Raw genomic sequence first — 19,136 nt, forward strand, 5'->3', positions numbered from 1 at the left:
CACACTCACACACACACGATCTTGCACTTTCTCTTTCAGTGTGGAGGGGAAGGAGGGAGAAGGAGTTGATTTATTCTGTGCCCTGAGGAAGTTGTGTGATGCAGCGTGACCTTCACAGTCAGCTGCCGTAGTGCACATGCTCACACACACTCAGAGACGCACACACATACTGTCACTTCAGAGCAATGAGGAGGAGAGAGGAGGGGTAAGCGATAAAGAAAGGGTGGTGGAGACAGGAGAGTGGCACAGATACCACAAAAAGACAATCCTGACTTGCATGTTTGTTGCATACTCACACCTGCAGAGTGGACTGAAGGGGAAACAAAGCTGTTCAGTTCACATTGATAAACAAAATGTCGTTTTTTGTTTCCTGATATGAATTCTGACTCATCCAACCAAAGTTATCTGCATCTAAAAGCAACACTGACCAGTTCTCCACTGACCCAGAGATTGCACCGCGCTCTCCTTTTCTTCTCAGATTACATTAAAAAAACACTTTGCCTTCCTGATATCAGCGATTCCCAGTCAGCTCGCCCACATTCACACCTCGTCGCAGCTAAATAACCTTCCACTTCTCTCAAGTACAATTAATTCCCTTTTCTGCAACCCAGTCTGCCTGCATTAAACAAAAGAGGGTGCCTGTGGATATTTACAGTCTGTATATTGAATGCTGCTGATTAATAAGTACTTGTGTGTCTGTTGACAAGAATGGATGTAGTGCTGGCTTGCTTTAGCGTTGCCATAATAGCCTTTAGGTGTCTATAAAAACAATTATGATTAGAAGTTGTCTTTTCTCGTAGATCAGAAGAAAGTGAAAATGGCACACAACACATACAAGGATTTGTCGTTTGTTTCCTGTTGCACTGTTTACTCTTTTCCCCTTTTCTCTGCTCTTAACATTTTATTCCCTCTCCCTTTTTAGAGGCTGTATAAGAGAAGTTAGAGTGAAGAGAGGGCTGATTTAAAACAAAAAGTATTTCAAAATACTTCAAGAGCTAGGAAATTGTTCAACACATTTTACAGAGCAGAACCAAAAGAAGCAAGGAACAAAAACATTTTGACAGCACAGTGTTTTTTTGAATCCATTATTTTACTGATGATTTCTATTAGCATTTTCCAAATTTAGCAAAAGGGAAAGTACTGATGCCAGAGTATTCTCAGTAGTTTAATAGTGAATTAGAATTATATTATCAGACAAAATGTAAAATATTCAACTCTTTTCTTTCTATCTTGTGTCTGTCTATAACTGTAGTTCATTCAGTCTCTGCTCTCTCTGCTTCTAGTTGGTGGTTTTGTGGCTGGAACATGACTGTCGCTACCAGTACACCGAGGATCTACTCCAACACATCCGCTACGGCCTGATGGATGTTGCCACTCTGCATCACCTTGCCCACAGTCACCCTCTGGTGCAGTCCAGCCCTACTACTGCAGCACTTGTGGAAGAAGCCCTGGACTACCATCATGCCACCTTTGCACAGCCGCTCTGCCAGTCAGCGCGCACAAGGCCTCGTTTCCAGTCTCTCACTCTTTACATAGCTGGTGGGCGCAAGCGGGAAGTAAGCAGGGTCAGAGAGCTGCGGTACTTCAACCCGGCTGCACAGGATCATGTACGTGTTGGGGGTGGGTCCAACTGGAGCGAGCTGGCGCCCATGCCTACTGGGCGCAGCCACCACTGTGTGGCGGTGATGGGAAACTTCCTGTTTGTTGTGGGTGGGGAGGTGGAGCATGCCACCGGGAGGACATGTGCAGTAAGGACCGCTTGTCGATATGACCCCAGGGGTAACTGTTGGACTGAGATTGCCCCCATGAAGGCCTGCAGAGAACACTTTGTTCTGGGTGCACTGGGTCAGTACCTGTACGCGGTGGGAGGTAGGAACGAGCTGAGGCAGGTGCTGCCGTCTGTGGAGCGCTACTGTCCCAAAAGGAACAAGTGGATGTTTGTCCAACCATTTGACCGCTCACTGTCCTGCCATGCCGGCTGTGTGGCAGACGACCTGCTCTGGGTCTCAGGTATACATAGATAGGAAAAAAGGACTGTGTTGCTCAGGCACTCTCACATGTGTGTTCCCTCTGCTGCTTCACTGCTTCATGTACATTTGAGCCCAAACTTAAGTTCATTGATAAAACTCAGAGTGTTGTTTCTTTGTCTTACAGGCGGGGTGACAAATACAGCTCAGTACCAGAATCGACTTATGGTGTATGATCCAGAACAGGTAACTGTAAATTCATTCTAAATCTATATTGAATTAAACAACACAGTTCTGTCAATGTATAGGAGAGCACTTGTACTTACAGTATAGAACACTTACCAGTCTTTCTAACCACTCAAAGCACTTTTACATGACACACTCACATATACTGTTTGTTTATATACTGATGGCAAAGGTTCCTTTAGTAGGGGATCATCAGTATTACCTAATTCCATTTATTCACATTCACACACCTTTTGACGGTGTCACCAGAACAATCTGCCCTTTGTTTTGGTTTTCAGCTGCAACATAATTTTTTGGTTGACTATTGATGGGTTCATAATACTCTGTATTGTCGGAGCCAGAGTCTGGTTCGCATTGCCGGCAGTCGAATTTGTTCCCGGTGGGGGTTGGACTCCGCCAGGGCTGCCCTTTGTCACCGGTTCTGTTCATAACTTTTATGGACAGAATTTCTAGGCGCAGCCAAGTGGCGGAGGGTGTCCGGTTCGGTGGCCTTGGGATTCCGTCTCTGCTCTTTGCAGATGATGTGGTCCTATTGGCTTCATTGAGCAGTGACCTCCAGCTCGCACTGGGACGGTTTGCGGCTGAGTGTGAAGTGGCAGGGATGAGGATCAGCACCTCCAAGTCTGAGGCCATAGTGCTCAGTCGGAAAAGGGTGGCTTGCCCTCTCCGGGTCGGGGGGGGGAGTCTCTGCCCCAGGCGGAGGAGTTCAAGTATCTCGGGGTCTTGTTCACGAGTGAGGGGAAAAGGGAGCGCGAGATTGACAGATGGATCGGGGCGGCGTCTGCAGTGATGCGGGCGCTGTACCGGTCTGTTGTGGTGAAGAGAGAGCTGAGCCAGAAGGCAAAGCTCTCAATTTACCGGTCAATCCACGTTCCAACCCTCACCTACGGCCACGAGCTGTGGGTAGTGACCGAAAGAACAAGATCGTGAATACAAGTGGCCGAATTGAGCTTTCTCTGCAGGGTGTCTGGTCTCAGCCTTAGAGATATGGTCAGGAGCTCAGACATCCGGGAGAGGCTCAAAGTAGAGCCGCTGCTCCTCCGGATCGAGAGAAGCCAGATGAGGTGGTTCGGTCATCTGGTCAGGATGCCTCCCGGGCGTCTCCCTGGGGAGGTGTTTCGGGCATGTCCGACTGGGAGGAGTCCACGGGGAAGGCCCAGGACACACTGGCGAGATTATGTCTCTCAGCTGGCCTGGGAGCGCCTCGGTATCCTCCCAGAAGAGCTGGTGGAAGTGGCCGGGAAGAGGAGTGTCTGGGCTTCCCTGCTGAGGCTGCTGCCCCCGTGACCCTGACAAAACTAGTGCAATAGCCACCTAGCATTAACAAACAGAGAAAAGCTAGCAACTAGCATGTATGAAGTATTTTAGCGGCTGTAGCACCTATGTTTGCAAGATGGAGACTAAAAAAAAGAAATGGATTAACCCTTCCATGCATGAATTATGACTAGGATTTTTTTTGTGTGTGTGTTTTTGTTGCTCTTTTGGCATGAAAAACCAAGATTAAAACACATTTTTACATGAGACATTTTCATATGTCAACTGGAGTGGACACCATGCGTTCTGGTTTACAAAAATACCCTGTATCAATAATAATACAGTGATAACACTGTTACTGTGTTTATTTATATCCTGTATGTCTTTCTATCACACTCTGCTATTGAGCAATACAAAACATAAAGACATACAAATGGCTGCAATTATGTTTTAACAACTGAACTATATTAACTTATAGCCAAAAAGAGTGACTGATGATGAAGTATCTTGAAGAGCATCAGTCACAGTAATGGAACAAAGTGGAGCTGAAGTATAGCCAGTGATGCATGATGTCCACTTCAGTGGACAGATGATTCATCAGAATTTCCTCCTAATCTAAAATCAATACTTTGAAAATTTAAGAATAATATGACTCCTAAGATTGTACTTGATGCTACCATATTTTTTTTTACCTGTAAGGCTCCCCTAAAATAGAAGGATTGAACTGAGATTCAGGCGGAACTTGGCATTTCTGACTGGCTGTCGGCAATCTGGGATTGGAGGAAAAAAAATGCACAGAGAGTGGCAGCTCATTAGGTGACATTGTATAGAATGATGAACTAGTTGCCACTGTAGTGACTGATGCGCAACTTAACCATCAAAACAAATCTATATGCAAGAAAATGTTTCTTGAATTGCTGTCCACTCACTGTAGTGACCACGATGCATGAAAGGGTGAAAGTGAATATTGTATTTGCATTTCACTGCTGTTGGGGCTGAAAGCTCATATCTCCACAACTACAGCTTTTCAGGAATGTACAATTTTTTTTTTTCCAAATAACAAAACTGACAGGGTCCAGTCACAAGCTCTTTTCAATGCTTGTCATTGGCTGAAATGTGGTAATACCCACTGACAGGCACTAAGGGTGACCAAAAACATTAATTATGAAAATAAATAATGCATGGAGATATGAGGTTTCTGCATGACAGCAGCGATTTGCAAGGTGACCAGAAATATTATCTATCACGGGGGCCAAAATGTCTGCTACATCAGCAGTATTAAATTCATAACATATCCAGTAGTAGTCAGTTTTTTGTCGAAAATCAGGAGGAAAGCTTCATCCAAATTGTCAAGTTGTTTTCAGGCTTAGAAACTATAGATATAGGCTTAGAAACTGGCAGATATGCTAACAGTCATCAAGTTCTACCCTAACATGGTGGTCTGATGTTCTCAGTGCCATTAGTGTTGCTGTAGATGCCCTGTTAGTTAGTGAAACTCCTACACTTATTCAGCACTGTACACCCAGAGGTGTGTAACATGTCATGCAATTAATCATTCCAAGTGTTATTTATTCACCTGAAACTGTAAACAAAAGTCATGTTTTCATTTAACCACTTTCTTAGATACATATACACTACCAGTCAAAAGTTTGGACACACCTTTTCATCCAATGTTTTTTATTTAGTTTAATTAATTGTAGATAAATTTAATTAACATTGTAGATAAATACTGAAGACATCAAAACTATGATATAATCTGGTTTTGCCATAATCTGGATTACAACAGTAGTCATACAGGGCTATCCATTGTGTACTGACCCTACCTCTGAACAACACAACTGATGGTCTCAAACACATTGAGAAGGCAAGTCATTCTACAAATGAACTCTTGACAAGGCTCATGTTAATTAGAAACCATTCCAGGAGACCACTTCATGAAGCAGACTGAGAGAATACCAAGAGTGTGCAAAGCTGTCATGAAGGAAAAAGGGGGCTACATTACAGAATCTAAAATATAAAACAGATTCTGCTTTTTTGTTAATAATATAGTTCCATATATGTTCTTTCATAGTTTTGATTTCTTCAGTATTAATCTACAGTGATTCAAATAACTAAAATAAATACAAACCCTTGACTGAGAATGTGTTTCCAAACTTTTGACTGGTAGTGTATGTCTGACCTTGCAGAACCGTGTATCTCCTCTGGTTTATCTTCTCCTCTGTATTGCTCATAATTTAAGGTCTTATAAGACAAATGTGACAAAAATGTGACTTTAGGCTGCATGAACCCAAATTAACTTCACATAACAGCCAATATTATGATTGCATATACATTTTGTAGAACTAGTGTAGTTATGAGGAGATAGCATTCATATCTTTTGGAGGAAGAAAGCACTTAAAGAACATCAACGTAACAATAAAGGTTTTTTCTTCAGGAAATTAATACCGACATTATGTTCACTGTGATGGATTACACAACAGGCAGATGTCAAGAGTGTGCTAATTGATTTTCATACCATATGGAAATTAATAGAAGGCAGTGACATTGTGAACAATAGGAAAACTGTGTAGAAGAAATTAAGAGCTAACTTGAGAATATAAAAGTGAATTAATGTATTTATGATTTTTAAATGATCATCCATCTCTCTCTTGCTCTGTGTGTCTATATTGATATACAAATATATCTATATTTAAATATATAGATATACACACATAAATCTATAATTTGCAGTCTTCTGTGCATCATGGTTTCAAACAAAATAATATGTATTTATTTATTTGGAACCATCACACATACACAGCTAACTGTAGTAAAATGTAGTATAATGCTGTTGTTGTTTGTGTTTGTATATGAGCCAGCTGTTAAAGAGGCCTGAGTGTATATATGGAGGTATGCAGTGGGTATATGTGTAGGGTGCGTATCCATATGGGTCTGTGTTTGTACATGACGGCGTGTAAGTGAGGGGACGAAAGAAGCGAGTGAAAGATAGAGGGAGAGGGTCTAATTTGTATTCACCATGAATCTACATTCACCTGCCAGAGCAACAGCAACCCCCCACCCACTCTACCCTCAACAGATGGCCACCCGTCAGCTCCCAGCAGACGCACACACACACCCGCACACTCTCATTCTCTTCCTCAATCAAACACACACACCAACACAAAATAAGCATCGACACACTTAGTGAAATGAGCAGGGATCCTCGGTGTAAAATGGAGTGGCTGAAACATATGATTAGAAACAGGGAGGGAAGTCATTAGTACAAACCAGAGCTCCAGTGTCACGTTATTTATCTAGCACTGAGCATACATCAATTACCCATGCATGGATATGCTTAAATATTAATCTTCTTATTCATCCTTCTTCCCTTCCCTTCCCACCCTCTCTGTTTCTCCCTCCCTCCCTCCCTCTCACCTTCTTCTCATCTCCATCACATCATGTTCTGCCTTCTTTCTTCCCTCCATCTGCTTTTCTCCTGATCCGTTCTCCACCACCTCCACCTCCTTCTCAGGACCAGTGGTTGGCCCGCAGTCCCATGTTGCAGAGACGAGTTTACCACGTCATGGCTGCGGTGAGGAGGCAGCTCTACGTGCTGGGTGGAAACGACCTGGACTACAACAATGACCGCATCCTGGTCCGACACATCGACTCCTACAACATGGACCAGGACCAATGGACGCGCTGCTCCTTCAGCCTCCTCACGGGTGGGCAAAGTAAAGGAACAACACGTGATCATACTTTTACAAATGTATTCATGAGAAATATATAGATTTATATTATACAACTGCTGGAAAAGTAGTCTGAACTTCTATAACTTACTCATTTAAAAGAGTAGTTTGACTTTTTTATTGCCAAATGAAGATAATAACTACTCTTGTATCTGTACTCTAGTACAGGGGTTCCCAAACTTTTCAGCCTACGACCCCCAAAATATAGGTGCCAAAGACTCGCGACCCCCCACTGTTCCTCAAAGTGATTTAATGTGGCTCCATTTAGCTGGTCTGCAGAAAATTAGCCTACCTATATGCAGAAAACTCTATTTTCAAGGTTTTATTTCAAGTTTAGCTACTATTTTTGTCAATATATTTACTATAATGGGTAGAATGTACTATTTTTAGACAACTTTTGCCATTCAACTTTTTGGTTGCATTTTTTCTGTATTTCTTTGTTCACCACAAGTAAACAAATGATATATAAGTAATGCAAAACCAACAAAGAGAAGAAAAAAAATACAAACAACAAATAATAATAAAAAAGAAATAATAATGATACACAGTACAAACAAAAAAGGAAGTTAAAAATAAGAAAATAAGGTAAATAAACAAAAATAGATCATACATTTTTTTAGATAACTTAAAAAAAACATTCTGGAAGACATCTCAGAGGAGGTCTAGACCGTATTCTATGTTAAATTTATTAACAAAGATCCAACACCAAGACATGGTAAGACTCAGTCTGACCCCACCTTACTCCACCATGAGCATTGCACCTCGCAGTATTTAGCTAGTTACAGCGGTAAGGAAAAACTTCCTTTTAACAGGCAGAAACCTCGAGCAGAACCAGACTCATGTTAGACAGACATCTGCCTCGACCGAGTTGGGGTTGGAAAGAGGGATAGAGGAAATGAAGAGAGAGGGGGAGAGATGATAGTGGTGAGATGGATAGCAGTAGTTGTAGCCACTGGAGTCTGGGACGTCCACAGCAGCAGGCCGTCTTTGGCAGCCACTCAGAGGAAACTAAAGATATGGAGGTATTGTCAGCTGCCGTAGACGGCCTGCTGCTGTGGACATTCCAGACTCCAGCTGCTAAAGACATGCTGGACTCCAGCTGCAACAGCTACTACTACTGCTACTACTACTGTGTCTCATCACTATCATCGCTCCCTCTCTCCCTTATTCTCCTCTGTCCCTCTTTCCAACTCTAACTCTGTCAAGGAAGATGGCCGTCTAACATGAGTCTGGTACTGCTCGAGGTTTCTGCCTGTTAAAAGGAAAGTTATTTGGCGCAGATAAAGATTGATTGATTGATTGATTGATTGAGATAGTTAGCTTAGCATAAAGACCCACAAGTTGGAGGTGTTTTGGTCATTTCATGAGAAAGAAAGAACTTCACATTGAACACAAGTCAGAATTCAGACTATTGCTGGGTAGCTGCTCATGCTGCCAGTCCACTCTCAGTTACATCTGATCAAATCACACCTACACAGAACTGATGCAGCAGGTCTTTCCACTCTTATTCCAGATTTGATGTAACATGTAGTCTGAATGTTACTTAAGATTTGAAACCTTGTTTTCATGGGCTCCAGGTCAATCTAATTGAAACACACTATATCTTCAATGAATATGATTTGGTCTTTGGACACATCAGTTGAGTAAAGTTATCTGCTTTGTCTTCTTCTCATTAGATACAAACATTACAGAATACCTCTCTGTCAGTTGTGTGTAGGCGGTGAGAAGATGTACAATGAAAACACATACATCCCTGCTTTAGACCAATGGGCATGCTGCATGGACTGTATATCCTCCAGGTTTGTGGAGGTATGATGAAGTTCCTCCTCCACCACCCTGGAGACAGAGGAGACAGAATCTATAGCGAACACTTTGTCAGATGCAATCATATTTCCTTATCTCATAAACTTTACTGGAAGACTTACATCGTAAAGTTCAGGTGACCTTACTATCCCTCTCCCCTTCCTTTCTTCCCATGACTTTTCTCTTTTGTTCTAGGATCATCTCCTCCTGTTGTATCAGTGAAAGTTTATGACAAAGTCACAGGAAAGAGAACCTAGACTCAATCTCTGCTCTCTATTCACTCCCGCCCTTGCCCAATCTTTCTCCATTTATCTCCCTCTCTGCCCCTCGGGGGACACGGGAGTCATATCGACAGAGTGCCCTCTCCCTGGCACAGTAAAACATTGTGTCGATTCTGTCCTCCCCAGGTCAAAACGAGTCCGGAGTTGCCGTCCATGATGACAGGATCTATGTGGTTGGAGGATACTCCATTTGGACTAATGAGCCTCTGGCGTGCATCCAGGTGAAGTGCTTTAAGATTTGTTTTATATTTAGTTTCATTACAGTTGTGATAGGCCAGAATTATCAAATGAAGTGTTATTAATTAGGCCTGCCTACTGATCATATCAGGTGCATAAATTGAAGGGAGCTATAGCAGCTCACTAACCAAAGCCATGGAAATGAATTGCAATAGACCTTGCAGCCAACAGTCTCATTGAACATGCTGCAAACATTACAAATCTTAAGCTCTCTTTCAAAGGGTAAATATAAGATTTAAAAACATTTCAAATATAATCAAATCAAATCAAAAAAGGTGCAAGTATTGCACACTTCTTTGTCATAAATTAGTGAATCACAAATATAACAGTTACTTAGATATGACTTTGAGGTGGAAAGAGCACTGTTTGAATTTTGCTGCTAGTTATTTCACTTTTCTTTCTCTGCCAACCTGATTCCTACCTCATATTACATTTTTAATCCAAAGCTTGATCCGTAAGGCAACTGGACTGGTAGAATTACCATGAACTGGATGACTGAGAACCTTCACAGACATTACATGTTTAAAGAAACTTGTACTAGGTAGAAACATACCCAGGTGTAAAGTCCTCCGAGGATCCCGTGACTTTATAGGTTAATGTTTGGTGGAGGAATGAAGCCGTTCTGAAATAATTCTCCTGGTAGAACATAATCAGGAATGTAACTAATAAAAAATGCAATATAACAGACCTGAATGTGGTCATTGTTGGAGATACAGTGATAATGTAATACCTTTCAAAGTAAAGAGCTCAGGACAGATGTATACAGATGTATATCTTGCAAATATTTTGCATAAGAAGTTGTGTTTTCAATCTCTTCATATGTAAAATGACAGCTGAAGACACTGGACCTAAACCTGCTCTAAGTGTTAGATCATAAAGAGCTGTGCTGGTACATCCCTTATCCTTTCATATCCCCATCTTTACTGTGTACTGCAAATGTTGGAATGAGAGTTGTGTAAATGTTTTAGATTGAAATCATGTAATGCACATTTATACAAGCTAAAGATGGGCTGCATTAGACCTTTAGTGGACTAGTGAACACTTAAACCCCTTTTGTTGTTTTTGAAAAGTGAATTTCCCATCTGCTAAAATATATTTCTCTAAATGTATAGAGTGACAAAGACATCTTTAAATGTATGTCATTACAGTAATGTGAATGGATATTTGGGAAACTGAGCTTGTAGTGTATGAGCTGGTTGAGGCGTTATGAACATAGACATCCATCTCTATCTGTGAGAATGGACAATTAACTGGTAGGATAGAGAATCTGATGCCATTATAATAATAACAATTTAAAAAAATAAAATAAATAATACTAATAATATATGATAATTATTAATGATTAATGAATATTAATAATAGTTAATAAATATTAATTAATACAAATAATTGATAACAACAATGACGATATAATAATACAAATAATAATAATAATGATAATAATAATAATTTTAACAATACTAATAATAACAACAACAACAACAATAATAATAATAATAATAATAATGGTACTATGATTTATAATTTATTGTTATTATTATTGTTATAATAATAATAATAATTATTATTATTGTTATTATCAATAGTATTAATATTATTCATAGTATTATCATATTATTATACCCATGATACTACAAAACAAGATGAACTAAACTCACTGTGACTTGATCTGATGTAAAATTTCAGGAAAGACTTAATTTAACTCTGCAAGGCTGTAGAATGTAAACAGTTTACTGGGGTAACATATTTTAGCATGATTACGTTTGCTTAGCACAAAGGGTTTAAAGGTATGCACATATTTCCTTCCTCATACAGTTATGTCAACCATAACAAAATTACATGCAACTCCTGAGGATGGTGTAAATGTGTATAGAAAACTTCATGGCACTTAATCCTATAGTTGTTGAAACATTTTAGGCTTGACTCAAATAGTGGCTCAACCAACAAGCCCGAGAGCTCTGATTCTTCAGACTGATGTTCCTGAGTGGAAACATGTTTTTCACCAATGTTGTCCCTGCAGGTGTTGGATCTGAGCACAGAGGGAAAGGAAGAGGTTTTCTACGGGCCAACACTGCCATTTGCCTCCAATGGAATAGCAACTTGTTTCCTTCCTGCCCCTTACTTTACCTGCCCCAACCTACAGACTCTACAAATACCCCATCACAGAATAGGTGCTGTTTAACCATGAACACAAAACAAGATGATGGAGGGGAATCAACTCCGCTCTGGACCATCACTGAGACTGACACAAATGTATCAGATCATAGTCATTATTGGGGAGCCTGCAATCTCTGTCACACAAATGTGCTGGGATTTCTTTGAGACCCAAATGTAATAAAAAATACTATGCTATTCTTTGAAGCCATGTTTTCCTGCAAGCTTCTGGGAAACTGAAGAACAAGTATATCTCAATACTGCATATCTGTTGTAAGTCCCCGAGGACAGAAGCAACATTTACGATGACAAAGAGTGAATATAATTCCACAAGAACACGTTGCAGCAACGACCAATCCAAGGAAGTGGTAAGCAGACACATCTATGAGTCTATGCGTTTAAGAGATTCCTTTTTACAACCTGTTATAGGGCTGTCAGAGCTAAAATCACTGCAGAACATTTCTACCAAAGCTCTATAATTGCTCTATAATCAGCCTGAAAAATATGTTGGGCATATTTTTTCAATATATAGAGGACAACACCGGTTGTGTCATTAAATTGCATGTGCTTTGAAATTACAAGTTGGTTTAAGAAGTATCAGTTGAGGGAGGCCAAAGCTCATCAGTGCAAAAATGACCATATTATTTTATAGAATTGAAGTAAGGTAAAAGAAAATGACTTGACTTCCCTTTATCAGCGATGACACTCTGCTGTATGTGAGTATGTTATCTACCTGTGTGAGATTTCTGTCATGCTCAGGACCTAAGACTGTTTATGTGCAATATGAATGTCTGGTCATTGTCATCATTCAGAAGATATCTGTTGAGTTTATTCTAAAGTGGAAAGAACATGTGATCCCTGAACTTCACCGTCTGTTCAAATCAACACATCTGTAAGAATACATGACAGATTTTCAAAATAAAGGCGCTACATTAATGAAACTTGTGTACAGTATTTTATATGGACAATGACAGGATCAAGATCAATCAATCAATCTTTATCTTTAGTGCCAAATCACAACAGACGTTATTTCAAGACGCTTTTACAAACAGAGCAGGTCTAGACCGTACTCTATGTCAAACTATTAACAGAGACCCAACACCAAGACAGGATATGATCCAGTCCCCTCTTACTGACAGGACTCAGTCTGATCTCATCTTAATCCACCATGAGCAGAGCACCTTGCAGCATTTAGCAAGTTACAGCGGCAAGGAACAACTTACTTTTAACAGGCAGAAACCTCGAATAGAACCAGACTCATGTTAGACAGCCATCTGCTTCGACCAAGTTGGGGTTGGAAAGAGGGATAAAGGAGAATAAGAGAGAGAGATGATAGTGATGAGTAGTACTAGTAGTAGTAGTAGCTTAATCAGGAGTCCAGCACATCTTTAGCAGCTGGAGTTTGGAACGTCCACAACAGCAGGTCGATCTACGGCAGCTGACAATAGCTCCATAACTTTAGGTTCCTCTGAGTCGCTGCAGTAGACGGTCTGCTGCTGTGGACGTCCCAGACTCCAGTGGCTACAACTACTACTATCCGTCTCACCACTATCATCACTCTCTCTCTCTTATTCTCCTCTATCCCTCTTTCCAACCCCAACTCGGTCGAAGCAGATGGCTGTCTAACATGAGTCTGGTTCTGCTCGAGGTTTCTGCCTGTTAAAGGAAGTTTTTCCTTTCCGCTGTAAATAGCTTAATTCTGTCAAGTGCTCTACTCATGGTGGATTAAGGTGAGATCAGACTGAGGCTGTTTTTGAAACCTCCTACTATACTAGCAGTACGTACTGATTTGGACAAAGTTCAGTAAGTGGTATGTGAATAAGTGCAAAATCTGCAGTATGCCAAAACTCCCCGATGTCGTACTGATTTGGGAAAATTTCTCAGTATGCATCGGACCAGTCTCCCTCAAGTACTGTTTACCACAATGCACAGCACTCGTTCTGCTTTTTCTTTTTTCTTGACGGGGAACTCAGTTTTTATGTGATGTGAAAATGATGAAATCCCATATAAACAACTTCTTATTTCTTTTAATCATAAGTGATGCTAAAGAAGCAGTTTATCTATCAGATTGGTCGTTGTTTACTTCCGCTTTCTGAAACCGGAAATCCAGTGACGTCTGGCCCAGCATACTGCAGAACAGATCAAACAGAACAGTCAGACTACAGACTAAATTCAAACGCAGTATATGGTAGGCAGTACCCACTGCCTACTACATTCGTAGGCAGTATGTAGCAGGCCGTTTTGAAACAGCCTGAGTCTTACCGTCTTGATGGAGTCCAGCTGGAGCCTGGAATGTCCACAACAAGATAAGTGAGGGCTAATTTTAATCATAACCACTACTTCTTTTCTTTCATTGATTCAACCATCTCTGATGCTGGTGGTGGAAAAGAATGATGTGCAGCAGAAACCTGCTCACAAGAAGGGATACATTACAGTTTGATGAGACTGGAAAATGACTAGCAATGACAGAAAATGGGACTTGGTGATTGTGGGAGACAGGAGTGAGACTTCATGGGATTAGGTGCAAACTAAAGCCGGATTGCTGGAGATTGCTGTGACTTGGAAAGGGGAGAGGGAGAAATAGAACAAACAGTACTCTTCTCCTGTACTATTTCTCTTGGTGCTACCAAACTCTTTGGGCTCACCCACGACTGTCATCAAATCTGTAATTTAAGAGTGCCAACCGAGCAGAGACTGATCCAGCACCTGACGGTATAGCACAGATAGTGAGTTCTCCCTTCACATTCCCAAGTTTTCTCCCTGAGAGAATGAAAAAGAAAAGGGTGGAGAGACTGCTGTGAGCTTTTCACATGTATTGTCACATTTTATTTCATTGACAATGGATGCTAAATTGCACCCTTTTTATTATCTGTACAGTACATACATACATACATACATCCTGTGATATTCAGTATACAAAGGGACATATCAGGGTAACAGATGAGAAAAAATAAGCATTTTTGAAAATTCACATTTACTTAAACTCATGATGTTTTCATAGTATACTACATCGGAGGACTATCAACATTAGGGAGTGCATGAAACACTTAGATGCCTTCATAGGAAGCAGTGTTACACCCTTTTCTGAAGATCAAGTGAAGACATTTGGCATCAAAAAGAAGGTTTTTATGAGTAACGTCATTTTCGGAGCTGGCGACAAGTCTTGGAGCTATTTATATATATTTTTTAACTTTCAGTCTGCCTCCAGACTGGTCATCTCTGCCTGCCCACACTCCCCGAGAAGGCTCAGCAACTTCCTATAGGCACTCCTGTTACACAGAGAGATAGAGTACTAAGTTAGTACACACACCACACTCCAAAAAAAAAAGGCATTCAACTACAAAGTATCTCTAGTTCAGTTCAGTACACAACACCCGTTCATTGTCTAGACAACTTAAGAATAGTTTAAGGCGATGTCTTTGCCTGTCTTTGTGGCTTTGGGGATGTGATTCATCTGTTTGCTCACCTCAAGGCAATGTTCTTGCCCAGCCCTCTCTTGTGCTCAGTATTTCTTAGACTTAGAGACAGGTTGGGGATGAGAGCTTGAACAACACAGGGATCCAAAACAGCCACCGTCTCAAGGACGCTGTATGCCTGCCGATCGTAGACTCCTTCATTCTCAGCCACGAATGACCTAGGAGCATGAGGATGAGACGAACAGTAACAACAAAGGATGAATTAGCATTGATGTATGAACGAAGCATATGTAGATAGTTTAATGTTGTGATGAAAGTGCATGCAACATTTTGAACAATGTCACACAGCTCTAATTCAGGGGCAGATATTGAAGGCTAAATGTTAAATACCGTAGGACAGCGATCATCTGGTCACATGGTCCGTCTGTGGATGACACAGCACATCGCTCCACTACAAGCTGCAAGGCGTCTGTGCTCGTCTTCCGCACTGCACAGAAAGAAACAGATCTTCAGTGATGCTTATGAACTAGGGATGAACATTTAAGTATTTTATGTGATCAATGTTTGGAAATTTTAACGATCAATTATCGATTAATCAATTAAAAAAAATATTATTATTCTTAAGTCAAAAACAATGACAAACATGTTTTTTACCCCCTAAATTATATTTTCTACAGCAACAAAATGCATAGAACTGACGGTATTGAATACGTGTAACATGTTTAACACTGATTATCAACGATCAGGCTCATATACACTTGAGGTCAAAATTATTAGCCCCCCTGGAATTCTGGAACATTTTCCTTAAATTCTGCCCAATGTTTGAATCATTGATAAAACTTGATATAAGCAAACATTCACCAGTGTTCTTTAGTAGCTTTGGTACATTTTGGAATGTAAAATACATTTTTAGGATAACTTTATATCAAATATAGTGAAAAATGGGGTGGTCAAAATTATTAGCCCCCCTGTGAATTTTTATTTTTAAAACACACCTGAGCAGTCAGTTTGTCTCCTAACAACAAAGACAATGGAAATCAGTCTTGAGCTCAGAAAGAAGATAATGGAGACTCATAATAAGGGGGAAGGCTATACTGTCATGTCCAGGCGTTTTACAGTGTCTAGAACAGCTTTACGTTGCATCATTGCAAAGTACAAGGAGACAAACTCTGTTAGAAACAAACCTAGGCGTGGTAGAAAATGCAAGATTTCAAGAACTTTGGGGAGGAAAGTAGTCGAAGATGTCTGCAAGAAGCCCCGGACATCTGCCAAGGTGATTGTTGCTGACCTGACCTCCTCTGGAGTTGATGTTTGAAGGAGCACAGTAGTGAGGGATCTTCATCGTAGTGGGCTTCAGGACCATCGTCCCAGAAGAACCCCTTTACTCAAAGAGCGGCACATCAGAGCCAGACTGAGGTTTGCCCAAGAACCTTTGAAAGGTAAAGATGAGTTTTGGAAGTCCATTCTTTGGTCTGATGGAACTTTTTGGGTATATGGATGTTGTTCATGTTTGGCCAAGAAAGGGAGAGTCCTTCAACCCTCAGAACACGGTCCTCAGAATTAAACATGGTGGAGGGAGCATCGTACTGTGGGGCTGTTTTGCAGCCTCAGGCACAGGGAGCCTTGTTTTGGTGCATGGCATCATGAAAAAAGAAAGTTATGTTGACATTTTGAGGGATAATGTGAAGAACTCTGCTCTTAGTCTAGGCTTTGGTTGGCGCTGGATCTTCCAGCAAGACAATGATCCAAAGCTTATGTCAAAATTGGTCAAACAGTTCTTAAAGGACACCAAAACCAAGGTCCTGGAGTGTCCCGTACAGAGCCCAGATCTAAATCCTGTTGAAAATCTGTGGCGGGTGCTCAAAGTGAATGTCCATGCTCAGAAACCATGGATTTTGGACCAGCTGGAACAATTTGCATTGGAAAAATGGGCCAAAATCCCTCCAGAGACATGTGCCAACCTTGTAAAGAACTATTTGAAGAGGTTGTTGTCCGGTGTGGCTCAGAAAGGGTGCACTATTGACTACTTAGGGCCAGGGGGCTAATCATTTTGGAAATGCCATTTTTACCTTTTCTTGTTTCAATTCATTGCATCAATAAGATATCCAAGTCAAACATAGTGAACATTTGTCTTTGTTATTTTGGAAACACATAAACTATAAACACTTGTTTTTAATGGTCATTTTCATGGAGAAATCAAGGGTTTTATCTGATTTCACAAGGGGGGCTAGTAATTTTGACCTCAACTGTAAATAATCTCCATGGACATAATCTTATAAAGTGAAGGCTCATAATACTAAAGAAAAGGACTTCAGACTCACAGTGTCCAGTTTTCTGTCTACTCATTCTTATTGAGGAAAATAAACATGTGTATTCGGTCATGTGTCAGCCGGGAGCACAACCGGGACAGAATCAGTCCAGCTGTAGAAAAGCCCAGACGGCTCTGATGTTGTTGGTCTGCAAACATAGCGTACTAGCAATCTAACCAGTCTGTTGGCTTTGTATCCAAAGGTGGAGAAATGTCCTGTTTAATGTTATCAACCTTCATGTCCGTGTCGTTGTTGGCAGCAGTTGCGCATTGATACTCTTTAAAAAGCACACCTGGAGATCTGACGCACAGCCACAGTCGCCAAATGATGAGCCAACACCTTTAACGGCTGATTCACATCGAAACTTGCTTTAAACTTAAAACACCTCCTTAATAGATGAATTTTAAATGAGACCACATGATGTTTGTTCCACGTGACGGAAAATTGAAAACAAAAATGCTTATTTCGAGTCATTTCTTAACAATCAATTAATCAATAATCGATTAATTGTGTACATCCCTATGGACACATAATTGATTATCAACATTTGTTAGCTGGCCAGAATCAACCACTCGGATTTAACTGATGGGATTCTGAATGTCAAGGTCATTGCGACTGTGCCTTTGTCCTATTGTTAAAGTCCTGTTAGACATAAATGAATACATCTCAGTGTAGTTAGAAGTCCTGACAGACATAGATGTAAACCTGCAACCTGATTGGTTGGTAGAGGGATACCATCGTAGGGTGGTAACTGTAGTTTGTATATAATTTGCACCAAACTAGAGACTGAGGAAATTGTACGTTTTGAAGGAAATGTTTGCTACCATCTTGATCATTTTAGGAAATGTGATAATAGCATTTAATGCAACATTTCTGAAAGGAAGTTGCAATAAACGCACGTCTGGTCACATTATGCTGCTGTGGACGTTCCAAAATCCAGCTGCTACGGATGTGCTGGACTCCAGCAGCAACAGCTACTACTGCTACTACTATCCATCTCATCACTATCATCTCTCTTTCTCTGTCTCCCTCTCTCTCTCTCTCTCTCTCTCTTAATCTCCTCTTTCCAACCCCAACTGGGTCGAGGCAGATGCTTATCTAACATGAGTCTGGTTCTGCTGGAGGTTTCTGCCTGTTAAGAGGAAGATTTTCCTTGCCACTGTAACTTGCTAAATTCTGTGAGGTGCACTGCTCATGGTGGATTAAGATGAGATCAGACTGAGTCTTGTCTTTAAGAGGGGACTGGATCTTACCCTGTCTTGATGTTGGGTCTTTGTTAATAATTTAACATAGAGTATGATCTAGACCTGCTCTGTTTTTTAACAGAAACAGAGCAGAACCAGATTCATGTTAGACAGCCATTTGGGGTTGGAAAGAGGGATAGATGAGTTGAAGAGAGAGAGAGATGGTAGTGATTAGACCAATAGTAGTAGTAGTAGTAGTAGTTGTTGCCGCTCGAGTCTGGCACGTCCATAGCAGCAGGCAGTCTTCTCAGAAGTAGCTCTGAAAACCTTCACTTTCTCAGATTCAGATTACGTTGTGTGAATGTGCACAAGCATGAGCTTAGTTACCCTGTGGTTCATTGACAAGCATCACACAGCGCAGCAGAGCGGGGAGGGGCAGAGTGAGGAGGACGGGGTCGGAGTCACTGTTTCTTCTCAGAAGCTCCAGGAGGAACATCAGGACTGACGCTAGCCGAGGCGGAGGGGCATGACCTTTAAACTGCAGGAAGCTTTCACTG

General features: G+C 41.0%; 2 protein-coding genes across 9 annotated transcripts in view; one reads left to right on the plus strand and one right to left on the minus strand.

Moving 5' to 3' along the window:
- klhl32 (kelch-like family member 32) overlaps positions 1-12,611 on the plus strand; it is a 41,330-nt gene extending 28,719 nt beyond the window's left edge. For 5 of the 7 annotated variants that reach the window (XM_034696957.1, XM_034696959.1, XM_034696962.1 and 2 more), the window contains 5 exons: positions 1,284-2,010; positions 2,155-2,213; positions 6,979-7,180; positions 9,406-9,500; positions 11,537-12,611. In XM_034696957.1, coding sequence (XP_034552848.1) covers positions 1,284-2,010; positions 2,155-2,213; positions 6,979-7,180; positions 9,406-9,500; positions 11,537-11,698 — 1,245 coding nt within the window. In that variant the 3' untranslated portion in view covers positions 11,699-12,611. The remainder of the gene's footprint in view (positions 1-1,283; positions 2,011-2,154; positions 2,214-6,978; positions 7,181-9,405; positions 9,501-11,536) is intronic. The other 2 variants (XM_034696961.1, XM_034696960.1) reach the window with 1 other exon arrangement.
- Positions 12,612-14,468: 1,857 nt separating this feature from the next.
- mms22l (MMS22-like, DNA repair protein) overlaps positions 14,469-19,136 on the minus strand; it is a 28,381-nt gene continuing 23,713 nt past the window's right edge. For both annotated transcript variants that reach the window (XM_034697135.1, XM_034697136.1), the window contains exons 23-26: positions 18,967-19,133; positions 15,477-15,573; positions 15,137-15,304; positions 14,469-14,939 (exon numbers count right to left, since the gene is read on the minus strand). In XM_034697135.1, coding sequence (XP_034553026.1) covers positions 14,864-14,939; positions 15,137-15,304; positions 15,477-15,573; positions 18,967-19,133 — 508 coding nt within the window. In that variant the 3' untranslated portion in view covers positions 14,469-14,863. The remainder of the gene's footprint in view (positions 14,940-15,136; positions 15,305-15,476; positions 15,574-18,966; positions 19,134-19,136) is intronic.

This window comes from Notolabrus celidotus, chromosome 12, assembly GCF_009762535.1.
Source record: "Notolabrus celidotus isolate fNotCel1 chromosome 12, fNotCel1.pri, whole genome shotgun sequence".
NCBI lineage: Eukaryota > Metazoa > Chordata > Actinopteri > Labriformes > Labridae > Notolabrus > Notolabrus celidotus.